This window comes from Leiobunum rupestre, chromosome 11, assembly GCF_980474605.1.
Source record: "Leiobunum rupestre chromosome 11, qqLeiRupe1.1.hap1, whole genome shotgun sequence".
In the NCBI taxonomy this organism is placed as follows: Eukaryota; Metazoa; Arthropoda; class Arachnida; order Opiliones; family Sclerosomatidae; genus Leiobunum; species Leiobunum rupestre.
The window spans coordinates 15521579-15538545 of NC_143394.1; the positions used below are offsets into that span (position 1 = coordinate 15521579).

At 40.3% G+C, this 16967-nt stretch overlaps 1 protein-coding gene and 11 non-coding genes across 12 annotated transcripts; all 12 read right to left on the reverse strand.

Moving 5' to 3' along the window:
- Positions 1-91: 91 nt before the first annotated feature.
- On the reverse strand, positions 92-182 carry TRNAY-GUA (transfer RNA tyrosine (anticodon GUA)). The gene is given in 2 exon segments: positions 92-127; positions 146-182. It is a non-coding gene; the product is annotated as a tRNA-Tyr (tRNA).
- A 339-nt stretch (positions 183-521) lies between these two features.
- On the reverse strand, positions 522-612 carry TRNAY-GUA (transfer RNA tyrosine (anticodon GUA)). Its single transcript is given in 2 exon segments — positions 522-557; positions 576-612. It is a non-coding gene; the product is annotated as a tRNA-Tyr (tRNA).
- Positions 613-1258: 646 nt separating this feature from the next.
- Positions 1259-1349, reverse strand: TRNAY-GUA (transfer RNA tyrosine (anticodon GUA)). The gene is given in 2 exon segments: positions 1259-1294; positions 1313-1349. It is a non-coding gene; the product is annotated as a tRNA-Tyr (tRNA).
- Positions 1350-1867: 518 nt separating this feature from the next.
- On the reverse strand, positions 1868-1958 carry TRNAY-GUA (transfer RNA tyrosine (anticodon GUA)). Its single transcript is given in 2 exon segments — positions 1868-1903; positions 1922-1958. It is a non-coding gene; the product is annotated as a tRNA-Tyr (tRNA).
- A 212-nt stretch (positions 1959-2170) lies between these two features.
- On the reverse strand, positions 2171-2261 carry TRNAY-GUA (transfer RNA tyrosine (anticodon GUA)). The gene is given in 2 exon segments: positions 2171-2206; positions 2225-2261. It is a non-coding gene; the product is annotated as a tRNA-Tyr (tRNA).
- Positions 2262-2599: 338 nt separating this feature from the next.
- TRNAY-GUA (transfer RNA tyrosine (anticodon GUA)) lies at positions 2600-2690 on the reverse strand. Its single transcript is given in 2 exon segments — positions 2600-2635; positions 2654-2690. It is a non-coding gene; the product is annotated as a tRNA-Tyr (tRNA).
- A 638-nt stretch (positions 2691-3328) lies between these two features.
- TRNAY-GUA (transfer RNA tyrosine (anticodon GUA)) lies at positions 3329-3419 on the reverse strand. Its single transcript is given in 2 exon segments — positions 3329-3364; positions 3383-3419. It is a non-coding gene; the product is annotated as a tRNA-Tyr (tRNA).
- A 512-nt stretch (positions 3420-3931) lies between these two features.
- TRNAY-GUA (transfer RNA tyrosine (anticodon GUA)) lies at positions 3932-4022 on the reverse strand. Its single transcript is given in 2 exon segments — positions 3932-3967; positions 3986-4022. It is a non-coding gene; the product is annotated as a tRNA-Tyr (tRNA).
- A 185-nt stretch (positions 4023-4207) lies between these two features.
- TRNAY-GUA (transfer RNA tyrosine (anticodon GUA)) lies at positions 4208-4298 on the reverse strand. Its single transcript is given in 2 exon segments — positions 4208-4243; positions 4262-4298. It is a non-coding gene; the product is annotated as a tRNA-Tyr (tRNA).
- Positions 4299-4936: 638 nt separating this feature from the next.
- TRNAY-GUA (transfer RNA tyrosine (anticodon GUA)) lies at positions 4937-5027 on the reverse strand. The gene is given in 2 exon segments: positions 4937-4972; positions 4991-5027. It is a non-coding gene; the product is annotated as a tRNA-Tyr (tRNA).
- A 363-nt stretch (positions 5028-5390) lies between these two features.
- TRNAY-GUA (transfer RNA tyrosine (anticodon GUA)) lies at positions 5391-5481 on the reverse strand. Its single transcript is given in 2 exon segments — positions 5391-5426; positions 5445-5481. It is a non-coding gene; the product is annotated as a tRNA-Tyr (tRNA).
- Positions 5482-11043: 5562 nt separating this feature from the next.
- LOC149921834 (uncharacterized) lies at positions 11044-12349 on the reverse strand. The gene is made up of 5 exons (XM_090162172.1): positions 12158-12349; positions 12004-12092; positions 11668-11939; positions 11429-11602; positions 11044-11375 (listed from the first exon to the last, which is right to left on the reverse strand). The coding sequence occupies exons 1-5, from the start codon at positions 12347-12349 to the stop codon at positions 11044-11046; spliced, it is 1059 nt and encodes a 352-aa protein (XP_090018298.1).
- Positions 12350-16967: the final 4618 nt, after the last annotated feature.

Here is a 16967-nt window from a genome sequence, read left to right on the forward strand (position 1 = left end):
CACCGCTCTACCAACTGAGCAATCGACGGATGAGGAGCGTGAAATTATATTTAAATTCAATTATTTAATATTATAAACGATGAAAAAAACGTCCGTCGAGCCGGATTTGAACCAGCGACCTATGGATAACTTTGTTAATCGCCCTCTACAGTCCACCGCTCTACCAACTGAGCTATCGACGTTAGATGAGCGTGAAATTATGTTGTAATAAAAATGTCCGTCGAGCCAGATTTGAACCACCGACTTCTGGACAACTCTGTCACTCGCCCTCTACAGTCCACCGCTCTACCAACTGAGCTATCGACGGATGAGGAGCGTGAAATTATATTTAAATTGAATTATTTAATATTATAAACAATGAAAAAAATGTCCGTCGAGCGGTTTTGAACCACCGACTTCTGGATAACTCTCCCACTCGCCCTCTACAGTCCACCGCTCTACCAACTGTGCTATCGACGGTTGAGGAGAGTGAAATTATATTTAAATTCAATTATTTAATATTATAAACGATGAAAATAATGTCCGTCGAGCCGGATTTGAACCAGCGACCTATGGATAACTTTGTTAATCGCCCTCTACAGTCCACCGCTCTACCAACTGAGCTATCGACGGATAAGGAACGTGAAATTATATTTAAATTCAATTATTTAATATTATAAACGATGAAAAAAATGACCGTCGAGCCTGATTTGAACCAGCGACCTACGGATAACTTTGTTAATCGCCCTCTACAGTCCACCGCTCTACCAACTGAGCTATCGACGGATAAGGAACGTGAAATTATACTTAAATTCAATTATTTAATATTATAAACGATGAAAAAAATGACCGTCGAGCCTGATTTGAACCAGCGACCTACGGATAACTTTGTTAATCGCCCTCTACAGTCCACCGCTCTACCAACTGAGCTATCGACGGATAAGGAACGTGAAATTATACTTAAATTGAATTATTTAATATTATAAACAATGAAAAAAATGTCCGTCGAGCGGTTTTGAACCAGCGACCTATGGATAACTTTGTCAATCGCCCTCTACAGTCGACCGCTCTACCAACTGAGCTATCGACGGATGAGGAGCGTGAAATTATGTTGTAATGAAAAATGTCCGTCGAGCCAGATTTGAACCACCGACTTCTGGATAACTCTGCCACTCGCCCTCTACAGTCCACCGCTCTACCAACTGTGCTATCGACGGTTGAGGAGAGTGAAATTATATTTAAATTCAATTATTTAATATTATAAACGATGAAAATTATGTCCGTCGAGCCGGATTTGAACCAGCGACCTATGGATAACTTTGTTAATCGCCCTCTACAGTCCACCGCTCTACCAACTGAGCTATCGACGGATAAGGAACGTGAAATTATATTTAAATTCAATTATTTAATATTATAAACGATGAAAAAAATGTCCGTCGAGCCGGATTTGAACCAGCGACCTATGGATAACTTTGTTAATCGCCCGCTACAGTCCACCGCTCTATCAACTGAGCTATCGACGGATGAGGAGAGTGAAATTAAATTTAAATATAAGTGAACAATATTATAAACGATGAAAAATATCCGTCGAGTCGGATTTGAACCAGCAACCTATGGATAACTTTGTCAAAAGCCCTCTACAGTCCACCGCTCTACCAACGGAGTTATCGACGGATGAGGAGCGTGAAATTATATTTTAATTCAATTAATTAATATTATAAACGATGAAAAAAATGTCCGTCGAGCCGGATTTGAACCAGCAAACTATGGATATTTTGTTAATCGCCCTCTACAGTCCACCACTCTACCAACTGAGCAATCGACGGCTGAGGAGCGTGAAATTATATTTAAATTGAATTATTTAATATTATAAACAATGAAAATAATGTCCGTCGAGCCGGATTTGAACCAGCGACCTATGGATAACTTTGTCAAACGCCCTCTACAGTCCACCGCTCTACCAACTGAGCTATCGACGGATAAGAAGAGCGAAATTATATTTAAATATAAGTAATAAATATTATAAACGATGAAAATTTCCGTCGAGCCGGATTTGAACCAGCGACCTATGGATAACTTTGTCAATCGCTCTCTACAGTCCACCGCTCTACCAACTGAGTTATCGACGGATGAGGAGCGTGAAATTATATTTTAATTCAATTAATTAATATTATAAACGATGAAAAAAATGTCCGTCGAGCCGGATTTGAACCAGCGACCTATGGATAACTTTGTCAATCGCTCTCTACAGTCCACCGCTCTACCAACTGAGCTATCGACGGATGAGGAGCCTGAATTTATGTTGTAATGAAAAATGTCCGTCGAGCCAGATTTGAACCAGCGACCTATGGATAACTTTGTCAAACGCCCTCTACAGTCCACCGCTCTACCAACTGAGCTATCGACGGATAAAAAGCGTGAAATTTTATTTAAATATAAGTAAACAATATTATAAACGATGAAAATTTCCGTCGAGCCGGATTTGAACCAGCGACCTATGGATAACTTTGTCAATCGCTCTCTACAGTCCACCGCTCTACCAACTGAGTTATCGACGGATGAGGAGCGTGAAATTATATTTTAATTCAATTAATTAATATTATAAACGATGAAAAAAATGTCCGTCGAGCCGGATTTGAACCAGCGACCTATGGATAACTTTGTCAATCGCTCTCTACAGTCCACCGCTCTACCAACTGAGCTATCGACGGATGAGGAGCCTGAATTTATGTTGTAATGAAAAATGTCCGTCGAGCCAGATTTGAACCAGCGACCTATGGATAACTTTGTCAAACGCCCACTACAGTCCACCGCTCTACCAACTGAGCTATCGACGGATAAAAAGCGTGAAATTTTATTTAAATATAAGTAAACAATATTATAAACGATGAAAAACATCCGCCGAGCCGGATTTGAACCAGCGACTTGTGGACAACTTTGTCACTCGCCCTCTACAGTCCACCGCTATACCAACTGAGCTATCGACCGATACAAACCGCGAAATGATTTTTTAATTCAAATAATCAATATCATAAACGATGAAAATTTCCGTCGAGCCGGATTTGAACCAGGGACCTATGGGTAACTTTGTCAAGCGCTCTCTACAGTCCACCGCTCTACCAACTGAGCTATCGACGGATGAGGAGCGTGAAATTATATTTTAATTCAATTAATTAATATTTTAAACGATAAAAAAATGTCCGTCGAGCCGGATTTGAACAAGCGACCTATGGATAACTTTGTTAATTGCCCACTACAGTCCACCGCTCTACCAACTGAGTTATCGACGGATAAAAAGCGTGAAATTATATTTAAATACAAGTAAACAATATTATAAACGATGAAAATTTCCGTCGAGCCGGATTTGAACCAGCGACCTATGGATAACTTTGTCAATCGCCCACTACAGTCCACCGCTCTACCAACTGAGCTATCGACGGATAAAAAGCGTGAAATTTTATTTAAATATAAGTAAACAATATTATAAACGATGAAAAACATCCGCCGAGCCGGATTTGAACCAGCGACTTGTGGACAACTTTGTCACTCGCCCTCTACAGTCCACCGCTATACCAACTGAGCTATCGACCGATACAAACCGCGAAATGATTTTTTAATTCAAATAATCAATATCATAAACGATGAAAATTTCCGTCGAGCCGGATTTGAACCAGGGACCTATGGGTAACTTTGTCAAGCGCTCTCTACAGTCCACCGCTCTACCAACTGAGCTATCGACGGATGAGGAGCGTGAAATTATATTTTAATTCAATTAATTAATATTTTAAACGATAAAAAAATGTCCGTCGAGCCGGATTTGAACAAGCGACCTATGGATAACTTTGTTAATTGCCCACTACAGTCCACCGCTCTACCAACTGAGTTATCGACGGATAAAAAGCGTGAAATTATATTTAAATACAAGTAAACAATATTATAAACGATGAAAATTTCCGTCGAGCCGGATTTGAACCAGCGACCTATGGATAACTTTGTCAATCGCCCACTACAGTCCACCGCTCTACCAACTGAGCTATCGACGGATGAGGAGCGTGAATTTATGTTGTAATGAAAAATGTCCGTCGAGCCAGATTTGAACCAGCGACCTATGGATAACTTTGTCAAACGCCCTCTACAGTCCACCGCTCTACCAACTGAGCTATCGACGGATAAAAAGCGTGAAATTATATTTAAATACAAGTAAACAATATTATAAACGATGAAAATTTCCGTCGAGCCGGATTTGAACCAGCGACCTATGGATAACTTTGTCAATCGCCCACTACAGTCCACCGCTCTACCAACTGAGCTATCGACGGATGAGGAGCCTGAATTTATGTTGTAATGAAAAATGTCCGTCGAGCCAGATTTGAACCAGCGACCTATGGATAACTTTGTCAAACGCCCTCTACAGTCCACCGCTCTACCAACTGAGCTATCGACGGATAAAAAGCGTGAAATTTTATTTAAATATAAGTAAACAATATTATAAACGATGAAAAACATCCGCCGAGCCGGATTTGAACCAGCGACTTGTGGACAACTTTGTCACTCGCCCTCTACAGTCCACCGCTATACCAACTGAGCTATCGACCGATACAAACCGCGAAATGATTTTTTAATTCAAATAATCAATATCATAAACGATGAAAATTTCCGTCGAGCCGGATTTGAACCAGGGACCTATGGGTAACTTTGTCAAGCGCTCTCTACAGTCCACCGCTCTACCAACTGAGCTATCGACGGATGAGGAGCGTGAAATTATATTTTAATTCAATTAATTAATATTTTAAACGATAAAAAAATGTCCGTCGAGCCGGATTTGAACAAGCGACCTATGGATAACTTTGTTAATTGCCCACTACAGTCCACCGCTCTACCAACTGAGTTATCGACGGATAAAAAGCGTGAAATTATATTTAAATACAAGTAAACAATATTATAAACGATGAAAATTTCCGTCGAGCCGGATTTGAACCAGCGACCTATGGATAACTTTGTCAATCGCCCACTACAGTCCACCGCTCTACCAACTGAGCTATCGACGGATGAGGAGCGTGAAATTATATTTAAATATAAGTAAACAATATTATTAACGATGAAACACATCCGCCGAGCTGGATTTGAACCAGCGACCTGTGGATAACTTTGTCATTCGCCCTCTACAGTCCACCGCTCTACCAACTGAGCTATCGACCGACAAAAACCACGAAATGATTTTTTAATTCAAATAATCAATATTATAAACGATGAAAAAAATGTCCGTCGAGCCGGATTTGAACCAGCAAACTATGGATATTTTGTTAATCGCCCTCTACAGTCCACCGCTCTACCAACTGAGCTAACGACGGATGAGGAGCGTAAAATTATATTTAAATATAAGTAAACAATATTATTAACGATGAAAAACATCCGCCGAGCCGGATTTGAACCAGCGACCTATGGATAACTTTGTTAATGGCCCACTACAGTCCACCGCTCTACCAACTGAGCTATCGACGGATACAAAGCGTGAGATTATATTTAAATATAAGTAAACAATATTATAAACGATGAAAATTTCCGTCGTGCCGGTTTTGACCCAACGACCTATGGATAACTTTTTCAATCGCCTACTACAGTCCACCGCTCTACCAACTGAGCTATCGACGGATGAGGAGCTTGAAATTATTTTTAAATATAAGTAAACAATATTATTAACGATGAAATACATCCGCCGAACCGGATTTGAACCAGCGACCTGTGGACAATTTTGTCAATCGCTCTCTGCAGTAAACCGCTCTACCAACTGAGCTATCGACCGATAAAAACCGCGAAATAATTTTTTAATTCAAATAATCAATATTATAAACGATGAAAATTTCCGTCGTGCCGGTTTTGAACCAGCTACCTATGGATAACTTTGTCAATCGCCCACTACAGTCCACCGCTCTACCAACTAAGCTATCGACGGATGAGGAGCGTGAAATTATATTTTAATTCAATTAATTAATATTATAAACGATGAAAAAAATGTCCGTCGAGCCGGATTTGAACCAGCAAACTATGGATATTTTGTTAATCGCCCTCTACAGTCCACCGCTCTGCCAACTGAGATATTGATGGATGAGGAGCGTGAAATTATGATGTAATGAAAAATGTCCGTCGAGCCAGATTTGAACCACCGACTTCTAGATAACTCCGTCACTCGCCCTTTACAGTCCACCGCTCTACCAATTGAGCTATCGACGGATGAGGAGCGTGAAATTATATTTAAATAAGTAAACAATATTATAAACGATGAAAATTTCCGTCGAGCCGGATTTGAACCACCGACTTCTGGATAACTCTGTCACTCGCCCTCTACAGTCCACCGCTCTACCAATTGAGCTATCGACGGATGAGGAGCGTGAAATTATATTTAAATTCAATTATTTAATATTATAAACGATGAAAAAAAGGTCCGTCGAGCCGGATTTTACAGCGACCTATGGACAATTTTGTCAATCGCTCTCTGCAGTAAACCGCTCTACCAACTGAGCTATCGACGGATGAGGAGCGTGAAATTATGTTTTAATTCAAATAATCAATCATATACACGATGAAAAATGTTCGTCGAGCCGGATTTGAACCCGCGACCTATGGATAGCTTTGTCACTCGCCCTCTACAGTCCACCGCTCTACAAATCATTGTACCGAAGAAGCATGCCATCTCCAGACTCCCCTTTCCATAAAAACGTCCTCGAAAAACGTGTTAAGGTTAAAAGTATAATTATATACTCACCATTTTATTTCCGTACAAAACCGAAGGCACAGTTAGTTCTTTTCCTTCATTTTACCCCACTTCTAAAGTCAGAAAGTTGGGATAGCTCTCAGCATCTTTATATATAAAACTAGCCGAGAAGCCCGCCTTACAGGCGGACCCTCAGCTAGTGGTGTGTTTCGAGGCACTCCACCCCAGTACGCCCCCCAACCCCTTTTTCCATGGGATAATTTCCGTGCCACCCTTTTCCCCATAGTCGAACCATCGCAGTAAGGCACCCTCCCCCTTTTACCCATGCGAGAATTACCGTGGCACCCTTTTCCCCATAGTCGAACCACCGCAGTAAGGCCCCCTCCCTTTTTTCCATGGTACCCTTAACCCCATAGTCGACCTCCCCCCGTAAGGCCCCTCCCCCTTTTCCCATGCGATAATTTCCATGGTACCCTTTTCCCCAAAGTAGAACCACCCCAGTAAGGCCCTTCCTCCCCCTTTTTCCCATGTGATAATTACCGGGGTACCCCCTCCCCATTTTCCCCATGCGATAATTACCGTGGTACCCACCTCCTCCTTTTTCCCATGTGATAATTACCGTAGTACCATTTTCCCCATAGTAGAACCACCCCAGTAAGGCCCTTCCTCCCCCTTTTTCCCATGTGATAATTACCGGGTCACCCCCTCCCCATTTTCCCCATGCGATAATTACCGTGGTACCCACCTCCTCCTTTTTCCCATGTGATAATTACCGTAGTACCATTTTCCCCATAGTAGAACCACCCCAGTAAGGCCCTTCCTCCCCCTTTTTCCCATGCGATAATTACCGTGGTACCCACCTCCTCCTTTTTCCCATGTGATAATTACCGTGGTACCATTTTCCCCATAGTAGAACCAACCCCTTAAGGCCCTTCCTCCCCCTTTTTCCCATGTGATAATTACCGTGGTACACTCTAGGGATGTAACGGATAACCGGAACCGGAACCGGAACCGAGAAGAACCGAGTAAATTCTAGGAACCGCAACCGATATTATAAAAATTTGATTTGTAAAAAAATTATAACCGAAACCGGAACCGAGTTTTTCATTGTTTTAAACGGTTCTATAACTTTATTTACCAACATTTAGCGCATGTTGAAATTTAGGAATAAAACCTAATTTACTATTAGCTTTTCATATAAGCTCATCTTTATCCTATCTCAGATAACTCTATGTAGGTTTCTACGTAACTGTCAACTGACACACCCTTAAGTATTCTAAATTGAAAATAGGCTCGTCCTACAAATGTTTGCTTTAAAAACTGGCATAATCCCAAAATCCGCGATAGTTTTAGTTTTATTTTCTTCAGTCGGAAAACTCGACACAATTTCACAAATGTAGCAAAGGCCCCAATATCTACTGCTACTAGTGGGCCTTCCGAGCAATTATTTAGTGGGGCAATGGTTCAAGCATAATTGTTGATCCCCTTCGCAACCGACTTAGAGGAGAAACAGCAGAAAATAACGCCCCGGCAGACTCCGCAATGCGGGGGGCCCCCCAAATAGCCTATGGGACAGTGTACAGTCCAACCGAGCGAGGCCTCGTCTAGTTTTTTTCTCTTGTCAGCTCAAGTTAATGTTTTACTTCCTTCAAATATTTCTTTATGTTTCAACAGGCGCGCGCAAAACTTTATAAATACAACCACAATAACCGTCGCATAAATTTTAAAATAAATTTTTTAAATGTAAGGTTAATTCGTTTCCACAATATAATCGCTGGCCTGGGTAGTTTTGCTCTAGAAAATCTAAAACTTCAACTTATGCATTTGCTCACATTTCACAAATGACAATGCTTATTGAACGAAATAATATGGACTCCATTTAGAACGATATACTCAACTGAAATCAAAACGAGTCATAGAAATCCCGTCTTTATATTTTACAATGAAATGAGGCAGGGGCGTAGGAACCCGGGGGGCAATGCCCCTCCCTAGAATTTTGCTTTGAGGGGCAACTAATGTTATTGCCCCTTCAACTTTTAGGTCAGTTCAAATCTTCAAAAGCTCAAATTCTCAATTTAAAAGCATATAAAGCTTATAGAAGCTCAACTGTGTCTTTTCTCGCCAATTTACATTTTAGTCAAACAGTAACACATGCATTCAGTGAAGCTACACTCCTTTAAAAATTCAAAACCATTCTCATTTTATTATTGTGGATTCGTGTATCTTAAATTCATAAACGACTCTAAAGACTAAAATACACTTCGTATGATAACTGTTGTTACTGTTAATGCCTTAATGACATTCGCGACCGATTACTCACTCTACATCGGGGGCTAAGCTCCTAGACCCCTGTTTCGTTTCTCTTTGCCCCCTCCAACTTCTAAAACGTTCCTACGCCCCTGAAATGAGAAGCGGAAGGGAAGGCAATGTCTCCCCAAAACTTAAAAGCACATCATTTCCCCCCGCCCCTCCATCTTGAAACGATGAAACCGTGGGAATTTTCAAACAGAAGATTTAATTTTTACCCTACTTTATTGAGTTCCCTTCGAGATAATAGAAGCAATAATTTTTTGAATTATTTTACATTAAGTCATCTAGATCGTGATTCAGGTCGGACTTGGGAGTCTGAACTCCAGACTTCCAAGTTCTACCATAACCTTTGTTTTTAATGCTCCAGACGCTAATTGTAGAAGGCGATACATGTTAGCCCTAACTCTAGAAGGCGATAATCGCGACTCGGCCTTAATGATTATAAGGGACCCCAAAAACAGTTTCGGCGGGAGGACCCCGAACCCTAAGCAGAGATGGGCAAAAACCAATTTTCAGAGCTCACACTCCTCTCTTTAGAGTCAGATGTTGGGGCTCGCACTCCCGCTCTTCTCTTTTTTTTCTCAGAAGCTTGAGCTCGCGCTCGCACTCTTCTCTTTTTTTGGCGGAAGCTTGAGCTCGCGCTCGCGCTCTTCTCTTTATATGGCGGAAGTTTGAGCTCGCGCTCGCGCTCTTCTCTTTTTATGGCGGAAGCTTGAGCTCACGCTCGCGCTCTTCTCTTTTTATGGTGGAAGCTTGAGCTCGCGCTCGCTCTCTTCTCTTTTTTGGCGGAAGCTTGAGCTCGCGCTCGCGCTCTTCTCTTTATATGGCGGAAGTTTGAGCTCGCGCTCGCGCTCTTCTCTTTTTATGGCGGAAGCTCGCGCTCGCTCTCTTCTCTTTTTTGGCGGAAGCTTGAGCTTGCACTCGCGCTCTTCTCTTTTTATGGTGAAAGCTTGAGCTCGCGCTCTTCTCATTTTTTTGCAGTACCTCGCGCTCTTCTCTTTTTATGGTGAAAGCTTGAGCTCGCGCTCTTCTCGTTTTTTTGCAGTACCTCGCGCTCTTCTAATTTTTTAGCAACAGTTGCTTATATTGCTTGCACCACTGATGGGGATAAATAAATAAATAACAGTGTTAGAGACTTTAACGATTTTTATCACAAACTTTTATCACATATTAAAAGAACTTTAACTAAAAACATAAGAAAGGTTAACTTAACCTATCCACACGAGGCTTTTGGACCATATTTATCAATTATCAACGGTTTAATATACCAAATTTAAAAACTTCAATACTGAAATGGTTAAAGCTAAGTGTTAAAGTTCTGGTGAATCATCTGAGGAAGATAGTAGTAAAAATTGGTTGAAGTGTGTGAAAATATCACAACTTTAATAGAATCGTTGTATAATGTAAGATCTCTTGTGATCACAATTCGCGTGACTCTTCCCATATTTGGGAAATTCCAAAAGATAATTTAGTACCTTGGGCATCCTTTATTGTTAGATAACCCTGAAAACATGTCACGGGTTACTTTTGTCGAAAATCCCGATTCTGAGATTTCGTGAAGTTCCGTTCAGTAGTTTGCTAGTTACGCCGTGGTAATTTTTGTGAAATTACCTTCACCCCTAATTTTGAGGGATCGATTTTATAACGAAATGTTTTATTAAAAAAAAGGCGTACGGTAAAAAAGAGTGTAAAAATATAAACTACTCGTTGTTCATCCACATTAAGAGAAAAATATTTAATCAAATTTGGCTAAGAAATCGCTCCCTCGATATAAGGGGTCAAACTAATTTCACCAAAAATGACCATGGCGTAAGTACCAAACTACTGGACGGATCTCCACGAAAATTCCAGTGACAAGTTTTAAGGGTTATCGAAAAATAAAGAGTGCCCAAGGTAGTAAAACCGTGGAATTACCCATTTCTATAACATAGTTAACAATGTTTTTTTACAGTGTTAGGTACTTTAACTAGTTTTTATCACAAATTTTCAAATAAAAAATATATAACTGTACTTGTAACACAAACAATGAGGTAGATAATAAATCAATTAATTATAGTTGACTCAAAATGCTCTCTACATAAAATTATCTGTTCAATGGTATCCGGTTTTAGCTTAGCTCTTCGGGCTCTTTTCAGTGCACTTGCAACGCTGAACAGCCGTTCCACGTCGCCTGATGACGCAGGCATTGCTAGTAAAATTTTAGCTAGTTGGCTCAATCTTGGAAACCGTTCAGAGTTGCTGTTCCAGAATGAAATTGAGGATTCATCATTTGAAATCCCTTCCTTAAAGTAGCGTCCCATTTCTTCACTTATACTTTCAGAGCATTTGTGTGTGGATTGTGGGATAACACTTTGAAGGAACTTCTCATAATTTGCTAAACAAATATAATAATTAGCTTGAGAAATCAACAGAAAATGGAAAACATACTTAGCTTAACTTCATTTCCATCTGAGAGTGGTTCATCATGGCCTAGATTAAAGTTACAATCCATTGCCTCTAGCTCAAGCTCATCCACCACGGGAAAGAACTTATTTACTTGCATTTCCAAACATTGTTTGGCAAATTCCTCATTAGGCATTGATAAATCTTTTGCACTTTGATCTAGAAAAAATTCTAAAGTGAGTTACGAGAAATAGCAGAATTTCGAAAGTATATTTATCTATTACTATTGCACAAGTTTAGTTTGATTCTAGGATTAAGCAGCGTTGCTGCCACAAAACTATCGTCTTCAAAATATTTTACAAAATATTTTCTTAGATTTTTAAGCAGTGCTGATTTTAATTTTGAAAATGTGCCTACAGCAGCTGCGTTTATGCTGTGATGAGCAAAGGCCACTGTTGAAAGCGCAATTGGTGATGTTGCCTTTTTATTTGCTTGAATTAGGTCCGTCGCTTCTGCAATCGGTCGTAACAAATTTAAAAGCTCCGATATTAGTCCCCTAAATACACGTACAATGATGACCAAATACCATAGTACAACACATTTAAAACCTTTATACATACTTAGTTAAATTTTTGGGTATTTCTATTTTTAATTCCTTCTGACTATTCGCTTCTAGTAAGACTTGCTGTAATCCAAGAAAAACCTCTCCCTAATATGAATATTAAACTATAAATCATAACCACGCATTATATGATAGTCTCAATAAGAATTTACTTCTCTGATTCTATTTAAAGCCAAATATACTGAGTTCCATCTGGTTACAACAGCTTTTTTCTTAAGCTGACTTGTGTAGTAGGTCGATCGTCTGAAGAAATTTATGATCTTTGTGACATAAGATATGATTCTTGACGCTGCCTCATCCTCTTCGATAGAATGGTTTACTGCTAGTTGTAAAGAATGGGCCATGCACCAAATTCTCTCCCAACTGAGTATGATTGTATTGATTTGCTTTTCATCCAGCTCTTAAAAATTAAAACGTAATTTAGCTTTTAATCACGAAACTACCTTTAACTTACCGCCTAATTCTTCTATATCGTCTGTATCAATATTAATGTTGTCTAAATCTATCCACTCATTGTTGGCATCCAATTCTTCATCTTCGGAACTGTTATCCAATAATTGCACTCTTTGTTTAACCGGCATATAATGCTCGTTAAACTGTTCTTGTGAACTGAAAGCCTTCGTTATATTCGACGCATTATCTGCCATTACCTTTCCTATCTTCAGAATCCTTTCATTAGATTACTTAGATTTAACCAAAGATAGAAAAAAGTACTACCTGTTGAGGATGAATATTTAGGGATTTTAGAGCTTCTACGACCTTTCCCCTTATATTCTCACCGGTGTTGCGCTCTGAAAAATGGCTCATCGAGATGGTTTTGGACTCCAATCTCCATTTTCCTAAGGAAAATGTTCAATTAAGAGAAGAAAAATGTAGTTAGATAATTCAAAAACCTAGCTTACCGCCTGTAGTATCTATGTAATGGACCCTAATACCAATAATCCCTTCTCGAGCCCTCGTACTCGATATATCTAAGGTAAAATGTATCGCCCCTTCATCAATTTTGCCAAGTTTTAACATAACATTAGGTAACACATTATTTTTCACTGCTTTCATTAAGTCCCTTCCAATCGTCCTACGAGATAAGGTCTGGATATCTGGGTTTAGTTCTTTCATAAAATATTTAAATCCTGGTGCTATATATTAGAAAATGTATCGGATACATCATGCATTCGAATTTTGTGAAGTAGTTAAAGTCTAAGGTAAATATTACATTCAACTAAACGCAAAGGTAATCCTTCTAGTACTATGAGTACTAGAACAGCTTTTCTATATTTCTTTTGGATCCAAGGCGTGCATTTCTTCTTTTTGGTCTTGTGTGACTCTAAAGCACCCTTAGAAATTCCCATTTGATTAGACTCTTTTGGGAAAAAATTTTCTATGGTTTTTGGAGCGTCAGTAGTACAAATTGAAGCAAAAGCAGTTGGAGAGCTATTAGATTGCCGTGGGTTAGATACTCCTTTTATTCCGTGAAGTTTCTAAATGAAAGATAGTATTATACGTTAGAAGCATAGCTTGGGTAAGTTCTACAAGACTAACAATGCGGCATGCCATACTATAGAAATTCAGAATAAAAACTTACCAAATGTCTACGGAAATTGTAGGAATTATTTCCTTCTGAACCCGTTATTTCTTTCAAACAAAACTTGCAGTATAAAATAATAGTTTTATCTCTGTGACCTGCATAATCAAAGTATTCTCCAACAGATTGAAATAATGCAGATTTGGCAAATTTATAATTGGGTGGCACTATCAATTTGGACCATTTGGGTTTAGGAGTTGGACTTGGACAAGGATTTTGACTTTCAGTCAATTGACTCGAGTCTTGGTTTAAATCTAAATCACTGTCGGCACTTCCCAGACGTTGATTACGCTGATTTTCATCCTTCTCCGGGTTCTCCAACTATTCCATGATTTACAATTTATTACTTGTGAGTTGTGACTTTCGATTCACTATTCAAGTGCTAAGAAAAAAAAATAGGACATTATAAAACTTTTACACAAAAAGCTCATTCATTTAATTTAGTAAATTATTGATAATGAATCTTACCCAGGCTGGAGTGGAGGCTTGCTGGCTGAAATGATCCAGACCTCCTCGAGGAGTCGAGGGCACGTTGTCTCAAGTTCTCAACGCCGATTTTAAAAAGGACAAGGCCCGAAATAAATCGTTCATGAATCATGTAGCTTCCCGGCTTTTCCCGCCGCAGCCGCGTGCAAGTCGCAACTTGCAAGGTCGCGTGACAAATGAAATCTCTCTGTCTCCCACCAAAGACTATGAAAGGTGAAACCTATTATAGTCTTTGGTCCCACCACGTGACCCACACGAATTTAAAATTTGGTAACCAAACCCGCACTTTTATCGTTCTTTGTCAGAGCACAGCCAACTTTGACACTCGCGCAATAGCGGCCAACCCATTCGCCGAAATTCCATGAACAAGGATTTTCCCGTTATAAACTTTCGGCGTTTAGCGCCACGCTCGTTTTTATATTAGCTTCAATGCAAAAACTATTCTAAAAATAATTTTCCGCTAGGGGCGCCGAGAGATAGTTTTGTTCCTAGGTTAACAAAGAAAATTCAACGAATGGGCTGGCCGCAGAGAGAGGAACACCGCCATCATCGGAGATTGCGCTCTTTTTATTTTATCAAAGGCAGACTGGAGCTCGCCCTCTTTTTTCTTAAAGAGAACGGAGCACGTACTCTTCTCTTTTTTATCTGAGAGCCGAACTCGCACTCGTGCTCTTCTCTTTATAACCGAAAGTGGAGCTCGCGCTCGCACTCTTCTCTTTTTACACTCGAGAGTGGAGCTCGCGCTCGCGCTCTTCTCTTTTTACACTCTAGAGTGGAGCTCGCGCTCGCGCTCTTCTCTTTTTATATCTGAAAGTGGAGCTCGCGCTCGCGCTCTTCTCTTTTTATATCCGAAAGTGGAGCTCGCGCTCACGCTCTTCTCTTTTTATATCCAAAAGTGGAGCTCGCGCTCGCGCTCTTCTCTTTTTATATGCGAGAGTGAGCTCGCGCTCGCGCTCTTCTCTTTTTTATCCGAAAGTGGAGCTCGCACTCGCACTCTTCTCTTTTTTCATCCGAGAGTGGCGCTCGCGCTCAAAAATAGCTCTCCCACTCTTTTGAGCTGAGAGTGCGCCCATCTCTGACCCTAAGCCACGTCACTGAGAAAACTACTATTATTTCTCTTGAACTTCATTTGAATTGCTTGTGTATTTAACTTTAATTAATACTAAACACACTGGAACCGTATAGGAACCGTTTAGGAACCGGAACCGATCGGTTCTAAATTTTGAGAACCGGAACCGATAATTTAAAATTTTAGGAACCGGAACCGATAAAGCAAAAATTTAGGAACCGGAACCGGATCCGGAACCGAGGTAGCCCAAAAAGTGGAACCGTTGCATCCCTAGTACACTCTCCCCTTTTCTCCATGCGAGAATTTCCGTAGTACTCCCCTCCCCCTTTCCAATGCGAGAATTTCCGTGGCACCCTTTTCCCCGCAAAAATAACTCAAACTCGCAGTCTTATCAAACCCCCTTGTACCCCTTTAAACCCCCTGTATCCAATGGCTAATGCATAAAGGCCACGGGACTAACGTACGCAACTACGTCACAGTCTCTGTTCGTTCTTCGTTTGAGTTTTTAGCTAAGGCTAAGGCTTACTAAAATTCGGTAGAATCGGTAATAAATTTAATATAGAACTAAAAATAAGATATAATTTTAGGACTAGTTTCTAATTTAAGTGCAATGAAAATGGTGGCGACTAAGAACTGTTGTTATCGTTGCTGTCGAAATGACTCTAGAAGTTTGGAAACAAGTGAAAGGCCAAATTAGAAAAATGTAAAAAATGGCATAGAGCTATTGTTAGAGTTAATTTAACTCACAATGTTTGTAATGGTATTAATTGAATCCCTTGAGGCTATTTTTAAGAATAGCACCCTTGATTTTTTTTTGGTTTTTGTTTATTTTTTAGGTGTATTATTTGTCAAGGATTACAGTAATGAAAAATGTTTTAACCACAATTTATTATTTAAAAAGATATGATAAATATAAAATTGTTACTTGCCATCAATTTTTACCTCGTAAATTACGATATATTTCGAGATTTTTGTAAGTGTTTGATGAGGTAGGACTGATGACGAATTAGATTTAACTTAAAAATTCCCTTTCTTGACTAGTGTTGCTATTGCAATTTTTATAGCAGCACTTTTTGTAGAAATTGAAGTAAACCATTTTAATTAAAAATTCACTACCTATAGGCACGTGGTAGTTGTCCCTTCACTGTGGGAAAGTTTCAAATTCCCAAATATTATGACGTCACGCAGTCCTATGCGCAACGGCGATGCGCGTTAGTGTACGAGCTTCTCTCTACCGTCGAGTTTACGTCGCCCCCTTTCTAAATATCTCTCCCCTTCCTTCTTTCTCTTTGGACGAAGCCAAAGGCAGTCACAGTTTCCCTCTTTTCCGCGGGTCGCTTTTTCCTCGCCGGCCCGCCTTCGCCTTCCTTACTGACTAATCAAAAGCCCAAAATAGATAGTCGAACCACTTCAGTAACGAAGCCAAAGGCAGTCTCGGTTTCCCTCTGATCCGCGGGTCGCTTTTTCCTCACCGGCCCGCCTTCGCCTTCCTTACTGACTAATCAAAAGCTCAAACGACGACGACGGCGACGAAGTGGTTTTTATAATATAGACTAGCCGAGAAGCCCACCTTACAGGCGGGCCCTTAGCTAGTTGTATGTTTCGAGGCACTCCACCCCAGTACGCCCCCCCCCCCCAACCATTTTCCCCATGGGATAATTTCCGTTCCACCCTTTTCCCCATAGTCGAACCACCGCAGTAAGGCACCTTCCCCTTTTACCCATGCGAGAATTTCCGTGGCACCCTTTTCCCCATAGTCGAACCACCGCAGTAAGGCACCTTCCCCTTTTACCCATGCGAGAATTTCCGTGGCACCCTTTTCCCC

What these genes read in the sequence shown, in the direction of transcription:
- LOC149921834 (XM_090162172.1), bottom strand. Translation starts at nt 12,349, where the DNA reads ATGGCCCATTCTTTACAACTAGCAGTAAACCATTCTATCGAAGAGGAT. An exon ending in CTTTAAATAGAATCAGAGAA is followed by an intron (nt 12,093 to 12,157) that starts GTAAATTCTTAT and finishes TATTCATATTAG; the next exon opens with GGAGAGGTTTTTCTTGGATT. An exon ending in ATACCCAAAAATTTAACTAA is followed by an intron (nt 11,940 to 12,003) that starts GTATGTATAAAG and finishes ACGTGTATTTAG; the next exon opens with GGGACTAATATCGGAGCTTT.